This window comes from Dromaius novaehollandiae, chromosome 3, assembly GCF_036370855.1.
Source record: "Dromaius novaehollandiae isolate bDroNov1 chromosome 3, bDroNov1.hap1, whole genome shotgun sequence".
Lineage (NCBI taxonomy): Eukaryota > Metazoa > Chordata > Aves > Casuariiformes > Dromaiidae > Dromaius > Dromaius novaehollandiae.
Genome location: NC_088100.1, coordinates 51,672,298 through 51,682,837, shown reverse-complemented (window position 1 = coordinate 51,682,837; position 10,540 = coordinate 51,672,298). Strand labels below are relative to the sequence as shown.

Genomic DNA, 10,540 nt, shown 5'->3' with positions numbered 1-10,540 from the left:
AAGCACGTAATTGCTTTCTTTAATTTAATTTGGAGGAAAAGTGTTACAGATGCTGTCCGATGCGATAGACGCAGATCAGTCTCTCAGAGAAAACAGCCAGAGGCACTCAGTCCGTGTTAAGAGATTAAACTATTCACTCAGGAAAGAAAATTCCTTAGCAGTAATACAGAAACCATGACTTTTCCTCCCTAAATTGCAGTTTGTTTTGAGTCGGCAGGAGCTTTTAATAATTGTAAGCGCAACACTGGCGATTACCGGTTGTCTGGCACCATTAGGGTAGACGACGGCTACTTCGTGGAGCTTTTCATACTCGGGAAGAGATCTATCGGCTGGTGTAATCTAAATAGCCCCATTAACAGGGCTTTTGCTCGAGTTTTTGCCTCCTTGATTGTCGTTTTCTCCCTTGGGAGCGCTTCGGACGCGCTGCCCCCGGGGGGTTGACGGGGGGGCGGTGACCGTTGGGGCTGGCGGGGGGGCGGTGACCGTTGGGCTCGCGCGGGGCGGTGACCGTTAGGCACGCCCCGCCGGCCGCCTCCCTGCCCCCACGGCAGCCCGCTGAGGAGCCGGGGGGTCCCCCGGCATTTCAGAAGAAGGGGAAATGGCTGGATATTAGCGACGGGGACGAAAGGCTCCGGCTGACGAGAGCCCTGCGGCGAGCCGCCGGTGGCCGCCGTCCGGGCGGCGGGGCAGGGGCAGCGGCGCGGCGGGCCGAGCCGGGCACGGCGGCGGGCGGGGAGGGGCGGGTGAGCCCGCCCCGAGGGGTCCAGGGGGCGCCGGGGGACGGGCGGGCCGCGGGGGCGGGGGGCGGACGGGAGGGGACCGTGTCTCTTCCCCGCACCGCCGGGCCAGCGACACGGAGGCTCCCGGCTCGCTGCCGCCCCGCCATGGCTCCCAGCTCCGAGCGGCTCTTCGACTCTCTGGGACACTTCGGCAGGTACCGGGGCAGCCCCGTCCCGTCCGGGGGACCGCGCCGCTGGGCTGCTGCCTCTGCCCCGCGCACACACACGCAGGGACTCACACACACCCCGCGGCTCGCACACGGATTGACACAGCGACTGACACACGCAAACGTACGCGCAGGGACTGACACGCTGACAGGCGCACACACTAACCTACGCGTAGGGACTGAGGCGCACACACACGCTAACACACAGAGACGCCAGCAGCCACGCTATTCACGTATCCACACAAGGACTCACACACACAGAGAATATCAGACATACCCACACAGGGACTCACACACGCATCAGGACTGACAGACAGACACACACATGCACATGCCAAGTATCACACTACCTGCACAGGCACTCTCACACACACACGTACATGCACACATACCCCAGGACTGACATACTGACAGGCACACGCATGCGGAGTATCGCACTACACACACAGGGACTCACACGCCTCCACTCCGCCCCCATATGCAAATGGTGGGACTGACAGACTGACAAACACACAGTATCACACATACCCACACAGGGAGGGACTCACCCACACAGGGACTGCTACACTGTCTCTCTGTCTCACACACATACACATAGCAGGCATTTGCGTGCACACACATCTTAACATACACAGATACTGACACACACACACACAAGGTATCACTCGTACCCACATAGGGACTCACACAGAGACTCACAAACACCCACATGGGAGGATGGGCATACTGACATGTGTACTCCCACACGCTGGACCCCACTGTATTTACTCATACTACACAGGCACACTGACACATGCATGTACTCATACAATCTCTGCATGCACGCGCCCTGCATGTAGTCTTCCACAGGCTTATTGTATGCAATAGATGGCATGTACTTTTATTGAGATTGGGTTTATTGAATGCAGTATATGAATATGGGGTATATATATGTATACTTATGTTTGACATAGGCATGCAATCACACCCCTGACACACAAACATCTGCATATATACCACATTCAGCTATGCACCCACATTCTACACACACACAGACTCACATATGCACTGTGTGTACTCACATACACTGTGCTTGCACATCATATGCACTCATGTACACACTCATACACTTAGACACTCATGCACATACTCACACATTTTTTGCACGTACACACAGAGCCCTGGGTACAGTACTCTTCAGGGGTGATATGAGGGTATAGGCAGTATATACCAGACTGTTGGGGTATTTCTGCATAGGGGCAGAGGCTTACTGTAGGCAATAGACAGCATGTGCTTTTATTAAGGTTGGGTTTAGTGAATGAGATACACAGATATGGAGTATATATGTGTATATATATATATGTATAGATCTGCAAAAGATTATGCTGAATGATAATTGGTGTGATGTGTGTGGCCAGTTTTCCTCTAGATGGTGTGTGGCGCTGGTGTGTGTGTGTAGAGGTGTAGGTTTATTGTAGGGGTACTGAGCTGTGGTATGTGTGTGAATACTTCTGTAGCTATTGCTGGGTGTAATACATGGGTGTGAGATTCTGGTTAAAGCCGGTAGGGAGAAGAAGTGCTTGGCCAGGAAATGAAATTTTAGATCAGATGAACCGAAAGATTGAGAGGAGCACATCCTCCCTGTGGGGTGTTCTGTCAGGGACTTCCACGACCCACTGATGAGCATAGATTTTGCAGGCACATGCTCCTGAGAGTGCGTGTCTGGAATAGACCCTTCTGTCACAATTTGGCTACAAGTTTAAGCTCTTGAACTATAGTTTTGCACTTTCTAGCCCAGTCACTAGTGGGTTAGCCTAAACCGCAATGTTGATCTGCTTTCTATCAGGTGGAAGGCAGGAGGGGCATTTCAATAAAGCCCTGGAGCTACTTGTAATGGTGCAAGTGCATACCTGCACTCAACAGCAGAATAGGCTTTTAATATTTAATATCTAATATCATAGATCTCAATAGTTCTCTGTAGGTGTTTAGGGTGGAAAAAATTCTTTGCTTGAATTGGACCTTTGCTTAAATTACAACTACCAAGTGTATGACATAGGCATATCATTGTGAACAGTACCTCATTCATTAACAATTACATGTCAGCAGTTTATTTTGCTGTTGCTGTTCTGTCTTGGGTGCTGTTTGTGAAAACCAAGTGCTTGGCATCGAATACTGAAATAACATGAAAGTAGTTATTTGTAACTTCTGAAGTAGTTTTTCCTGCTTGAGAACATTTGTCAATAATTTAGATGAAATTTTCAACACTACTTCTTGCAATTAGAGGAGAATAATTCTACAACGATAACCTCCAATCTAGGGAGCAGATTATTTGAGATGTAGTTCACAAGGGTTGCTTCAAGTTTAGGATCTTTCAGATGAACCCCAGATTACCAAAATTTACATAGCCATGTTAGACCATGGTTGTTCAAGATTTTAAAGACTACGTGAGAAAAGTAACTATAACAGCAGCTTATAGTGGATGCACCTATTTTAAAAAGTTGTAAAAGCTCTTTTTAATCGTTTCCCTTGATACTGCTTTAGATAAATGCAAATGTGTTTTATATAAAAAAATTTTGCTATGCATATTCTTAACTGTAACTTTGAAGTTCTCATTAGTTTGTATTTATGCATAATTGTGACACTGACAAATAATCAGTATTCTGTTCAATCAATTTTTGTAAGGCGCATATGACCTACTTAGTGCTACATATAGATTCAGATCTGCCATAGTCAGATTCTGAGCAATCCAAACATGACTGATAGTATTTTGGGGACTGTTCTGATGTTATTAAACTCTGACAGATGCAATAAAGAATGGCCAGCTGTTTATGTATATATATATATATATATAAAACCTGTGTATGTATGCATGTGTGTGTGTGTATGTATATATATATTTATGTGTGTATGTATATATATTTATGCATACATATCATTTATATATATAAGATAAAAACCTTTCAGTTTAGTTAAAAGTGAGAATTTTGCAGAATTGTCATTCACTTGGATACTGACAGTATTTTGTTTTCCATTTGAACTTCTCTTCAAAAGTCTCAGAGATGCTCTAATTCCTACTAGGGTCTTGGGATGTGCATGAACAACCATAAAAATGTAGCAGCTTCTGTTTCCTGTGCCCATTAAAGGAAGACTTTACTCTGGTTTTTGAATTTGGGCATATGGGGCATCTGTGGCCTATAAATTCAGGAAGAATGTTTTTAAACATTGCTCTTTAGTCTGTGTCTAGAGTATGAAATCACTGCTCGCTATTGTAGAGGTGAAGGAAAAAAAGTCCTGTCTGCCTCAAAAGGCCTTGTATCTAAAGACCTGAAAGGCCACTAAAACCTCCCAACTTGCCCGCCTCAAACTGCACCCTTCCTCTCTACAGCAGTTCCTGCCAGACCTTGCCTATGGGCTCTTGCTTTCTGCGCCCCCTTTCTGCTCAACCACTCCAATTGCAATGACCCACTCATACGCGTATCAGGTGAAGAGCAGGCATACAGTCAGCCACCTGCTGCCATGGACAGCCAGCATACTGCGAAAGGGGAAAAATGACTGATGGGCTTAAGGTCAGCAGCAGAGCTCCCCTGTGTCCTGGCAGATCTGTATGCTGGCGGAGGCAGTGTTATTTGGCCTGCACCATGTGCGCATCTCCTGTACCTGCTGGCTTGTGGCTGCCCAGCCTGCATGTGCATCTCTTCAGGTTGGAAGCGTGCCTTCGGACTTGGCTGGCTGGCTCACACTGCTTTACATCTAGTTCCCAGGCAAACTAAAGGACTTTTAATAACTCGAGTGACTGTCATCTACCAGCTTCTACCACAGAAGTTACCAGCTTGCTTGTAACCAACAGGCTATGCATTTCGCAGCTCCGATCTAGATCATTACAGAATGCTGAAATAGGACATGATCGAATCTGAAATAGCTGTACAGAGAAAAATATAATAAGGTACTTCTGGTTGTAAGTATGGATGAAAGTAAGAATTCAATTTCCCAATCTGGCCCTCTGGTAGCTATGGGATGTGGTTTGCATAGTATGTAGAGTTTTCTGTGATTTACAGTTTTTAAGACGTGGCTTATACTTTAGCTAAAAGCAGATGATAACAGCTGTCAGGCAGAGAGCGGAAGACAGAGAGTCACTGATACTATTTTCAGGTTTTGTAATAAAAAATTTCTAGAGTTTTTTAAAAGATTGTTTTTAAAAACCTATTCTGTCTTTTACAAAATTGAGAAGTTATCCAGATTTTCAAATGTGGTTATAAATAAAATATTCTACTAGCAGTTGGACTATTTAATGAAGTAACAATGATTGCTTTTCATCTTTATTGAAATGTTTGAGTATATATTTAGTTTTTAATATCTTTTCACATTATTGCCTTATATAAGCTTGTTGCCTGTTAAGTTGCTATGAATCTGATTTTAGAAGCAACCAGTGCAAGGATTAGCATGGCTGCCAGGAGGAGCAATGAAGCAGGACAATATGCTTGTTTGGCTAGGATGCTGACCTGTTGCATCCTAACACTGAGTTTAGTAGAGATTACAACTTTTCAATAGTTTTAGCATTTTCAGTTAATTTTCCATGGATATTCTATTGTTCATAAATAAACAGAGACTGTGTTTAGCTCATAAAAAATTAGCTTGACTTTTGCAGAGACTATCTTGATGGATTTCTATAATGCAGGCCCTGCTTTTTTTTCCGATTTTTCTATCCAGGCTGGTCAGTGCTGCAGTAGCAATATTTGAGCACTCACTGCTAACACCATTTCTCTTCTATGTACTTTGTAAGGCTCTCGGTTCACTTCTGAAGTCCTATACCAAATGGTCTCTCATCTTTGTACATCTCAGAACTTTTCAAGGCTCTTGTTTTCATGCTAATGCCTGTATCCACTCTCTTGTTTCATAGCTCACAGCTCTTGTTGCGATCAGATTACGTCTTCTGCAAATTGTGGTGTGTACATGATACTTCCAGGAACGCTTGGATTTGTATCAAATAACAGAGAGTCCCAACTATCTTAAAGTACATGCTCACTATTTCTTCCATAAAAGGAAAATAAGAATACTTTACAGCAATGATTTTTCAGATTTGTGCATCTTACAGATGTCTTTAAAGGTACTTCCCCCCAAAAAATATGTTTTTTGACAAGACATGCAAAAGAAATTGGTTTTCCTTTTCCAATCTAGTATAGAGAAGCAGGTAATCATACTCAGCTTTTGAACAGATGATTAGCTTTAACTTTAAAATGGAAACACGATAAGCTTCTCCAGGAATACTAATGCATTTAGTATTTAAATACATCCTGAACTCAATGAATATTTGAAAAAAAAAAAAAAGAAAAAAGAAAAAAAGAAAGAAAGAAAGAAAGAAAAAGAAAAGAAATCTGTATTTCTGTTTAACCTTTGAATAATTTCCCAAAGATTAGCAAAATACTGTGCTCTTCAGACCATTTTCAAAAAACTTGTTTTCTCTACCTATTATTTTATATAGTGGACAAGTTTATAGCAACATATCTGTCATTCAGTTTTCAGAATGTATCAGTGGGCAGCTGTTTGTGTTTATTGGAATGTGCCGGAGAGAAGAATCTCAAATCTAAGTCCTCCTTTGGCTCCCAGTCAGGAGTGGTGCTTGGCAGAAATGCTTGATCGAATGTTCTTCAGCTTCACAACCACACCATATTGTAACATCTGAATCAGTCTGTGCTCGTCTCAGATGCTCATAGGATAAAATAAGTGGACCTAGCTGCATTACAGTAATAACTGCTTTTTCTTTTCTGGTGTCCAAATACTTTGCAAAGAGTGCTTGATCCCATTCATCGAATAGCATCATAATAGCCTTGGAGAAGTGAGACAAGCCATGTGTTTTCACAGACCAGACTCTAGAAGCTTAAACAAAACTCTTATTATCTATGCCTGGCTAAGCAAAAGTAGAAATATTCTCAGGGCTCAATATCAAAGATGGATACTGGCAAGTGCTGCTGGAAAAAGGAAACAACAGACCAGCAATGCTGTGTGCGAGGCACTAGCGGTGTTTGTTGGGATCCAGGACATAACAGAGGCAGTCTAGCGCAGGATCAGCACAGACAGAAGTGTATTGCATCAGAACATGTTGACAACCTCACTCTGCCTGTTTCTGGACCGAAAAAGCAGATCAATAATTAAATAAAAACAAGACAAAATTGCACTTGTCTGTAGTACTATCCATTGCCTCTCAAAAACTATAACCTGCAATACAAGCAATTCAGACTTAAAGACAGTGTATCAATTAAGATTTGTAAACCAGCTGCTGAGATTTTGAGTGTGTCTCTGAAATGTCAGCAAAACCCCAAGGTGGCTTCTAGACAAAGTTGTAGCATGGGCATAGTTGTGACAACATGAAGCAATTATCCCATACATCAAGGAGCTGATGATCAGCTCTTCCATCCTGAAATATTATGGTGTGAATGAAAAGGAAATACACGAGGTACTGCACAGTGTGTTCCCTGTGATATGGTGCCTGGGGCATCACTTCTATAAAAGCTCTGTAAGTAATTTTCTAATGATAGTCATTATTTCCAATAGTACAGAGATATACCAAAGTTGGAAGGAAATGTTTTATAAAAGGGCTTACTCATGAAGAGTTTGGCCAGTTTATTCCAGGAAGTGAAATGATTCAAGTAGAAAATAACCTTAAATTTAGACAATTTTTAAAGGTCCCAGAAGCCTTCAGCACATGCTATGAAAACTTCTGCACTACTATGCTGCTACGTACAACAAGAATGGACCTGAGATGCATACACAGCTAGCATTTTATTTCAGGTAGGCTTGCAGCATTAAGCTATGGCAGCTGAACAAGGACATGAGATCCTCAACTTGTCAAAAATACAGAAACCATGGCAAGATAGAAAATATCAACTGAGGTACCTATTTCTCAGTTACAAAGCCAAGACTGGAAAAAATGTGATGATGAAATGTACAAGATAGAGATTTACAGGTACAAATGATGGTTGATCTGTCAGATTGTCCACATTCTTGGGGATAAATCTCAGCTGTCTTTGGAAAATACTGAAATTATCTAGAGAGCTAACATATGCCTTAATATCATACATTGACAGCCAAACTGTAATGCTCAGTTCCCTGAGAGCGGATGTTCTCTGAAGATCACATGCATCGAAAACATGGTTTGAGAAGTCTAGAAGTACCATTCATCGGATCAGAGACTGAATCCAGAAATTCTCTTTCTTCCAGAAAATGCTTTCTTTAGAAAGTTACAGTTGGGATTCCTCTTCCTGTTATTTGGAGGCAGTGCTGCTAGGTAGCAGCATTAGGGTTGCAACACCAGCAGTGGTGTTGAGGCCTGGAGAATAGGTGGAGGAGGCCAATAAGGTGGCAGCAGGTAGAAAACAACTAAAGAAAAGTACTTAAAAAATTGGGAACTATTTGCTGCTCGATAAAGAGCAGTCTGCACCACACTTCGGATGGAGCTCAGTGCCATTTGAATGTGTTGTATCTGTGATGGGCTGGACATTTGCAGGCATGTTGCACCTCATACTCCTCTCTGAGTTGTGAAGGTTTGGAATGATCTTGGTTCATACCTTATCCAACTGTGTAAGTCAATGCTAGCTATGTGGGGAGCTTAGTAGTCCAAGCAGAGGCACTAGTGAGTTTCATCTCATTAACTTTACAGGGCTATAGTATAAACTTCAGCTATCTGTATTGGTCACCTAGTCGGGGGGGGGGGGGGGCGAATTAGACCATTTAAGGGCATGATTGACCTGCCATATTTTCAATGAGTGCTTTAGGATGAGATGAATTGTATATCTAGATTTGTCTGTACCTCCTCGTTGAGTGAAAAGGGTATCTAGAGAAGTAATACAGATATATACAGATTGCATGCTGTATCCAATATATTGCATTCAAATGTAGTATACCTCCAAATTCTTCTTTGCTTTCAACCTAAATTAATTAATCAAGGCTTAGTTAGAAAGTTGGGATGTGGGAGATGCTTCTGGCAGGACATCTTTTGTATCACAGCATTAGCCAGGACCTTTCTCTCAAAAGAGTGTGATGCAGGTGCTAAGATCCTTGCACATTGCTCTGTGCTGCATCAGACGTCATAAAAACTGTCAGGTTTTTATGCTATTACTATGCTTGCTACATTGTGGACTTTCTGGACTTTCAACACTTCCTATCAGTTCCCCGAATACAGGTAGTTCCAGGAAAGATTGTTTTGGGCCAACCGTTGAACTGAGAGCATTGACGTCAGAGAAGTAAGAGAATAAGCCTATTCTGGAAAAGTAGAAATCCAGAAGATACATGAAGTGCGAAATGAAAAGCAAACTTGAAATTGACATTCTGAGAAGGAAAAAAGGAAGATTAACGCAGTCATTTATAACTTACAAAGTCGGCAAAAATATTTTTTTTAGCATTTAAATTTTAGACATAGATCTTTGTATCTTTAATTAAAGAAAGAAGATAATAATCATTTAGTCATTGTTTTATAAATTATTATCACAATACTTATAGTTTCATTGGGATGTCTGTCTAGTGCTAAACAGAAAATCAAATACAAATAGTGAAAAATAAGCAATAATAGATAAGCAATAGCCAAAAGCATCATCTGACACACAGCCACTGGATATATGGCAAAATTACACAGATAAGGCCACATCTCATTCAAAAAACTTGTGTTCACAGCTCATATTCCAGAACTAATTATTGGTTGGATTTTTTTCTCCATCTTTGAGACTGGTTAAGTCAGTAGGGCTGGAAAATGCCAACAAATGGTTTATAGCTCCACTATTCTGAGAGCTAATTTGTGTCAGTCCCAGGATCAGAGCAATTGAACCCTGGTGCCATTTACATTGGTATTTTAGGCTCCTTGGAGAACTGTATGTCTTTTGTAGATCAGTATAGCTGAGCTCTGGTCTGTCTCTCTTATCCATTGAGAACAAAGAGGGGCAACTGGTAAAAAAAATAGATTTATCCAGAAGAATCCTGTTAAGTCTCAGTGGAATCCAGTTTCTCTACTGGATTCATGTGGAGAATGGATCCCTATATATTGCTTATAAATGTTTAGGTAAGGTTAGAAAACAGCATTATTCCAGATCATTCCCTTGTATGAACTACCATAAGAGGAAGACTGAAGGAAAGAAACTGGCCCTCTCCTGTGAAAGTATAACCAAGTAAAAGAGCATTGCAGAATATGTTTAATAAGAGGTTAAAGTACATTTTTAACCTTGGAAGCAGTGAATTCTGTAATTTGCATTTCTTTATTTTTCATTTAAATTCCTTTGAATTTTGACAGTGTAAAGAAAAAGATAGTAGAACCATCTTCCTTGATAAGAAATGAAAAGGTCACATGATTTCTATTAAGAAAACAAGGACTATATAGAACAACTCAGTTTTTTGGTGACAGAAGAGATAAATGACCAATAAAACTAATGAAAATGCTTTTTCTTTGGAAAGATCAATAAAGCTGTTAAGATTTTGACTTGTCATCTTTAGGGAGGTCATAGAAAAGCTCCTTGTCTAATTAAAATCAAAGGCAGTATGTCAAATACCCAAGATCTATTAAATCAGCTTTTGAGATTTCATAATATTTTATATACTCTACAATGTGTAAATCTCTCAGAGGAGAGAAAAGAG

The 10,540-nt window shown here is 41.6% G+C and overlaps 1 protein-coding gene across 1 annotated transcript in view; it reads left to right on the top strand.

The window, feature by feature from the left end:
• The first annotated feature begins 797 nt into the window (after positions 1 to 797).
• Positions 798 to 10,540, top strand: part of SLC22A16 (solute carrier family 22 member 16) — a 38,887-nt gene continuing 29,144 nt past the window's right edge. Inside the window, exon 1 of the mRNA XM_026119990.2 lies at positions 798 to 934. Coding sequence (XP_025975775.1) covers positions 885 to 934 — 50 coding nt within the window. The 5' untranslated portion in view covers positions 798 to 884. The remainder of the gene's footprint in view (positions 935 to 10,540) is intronic.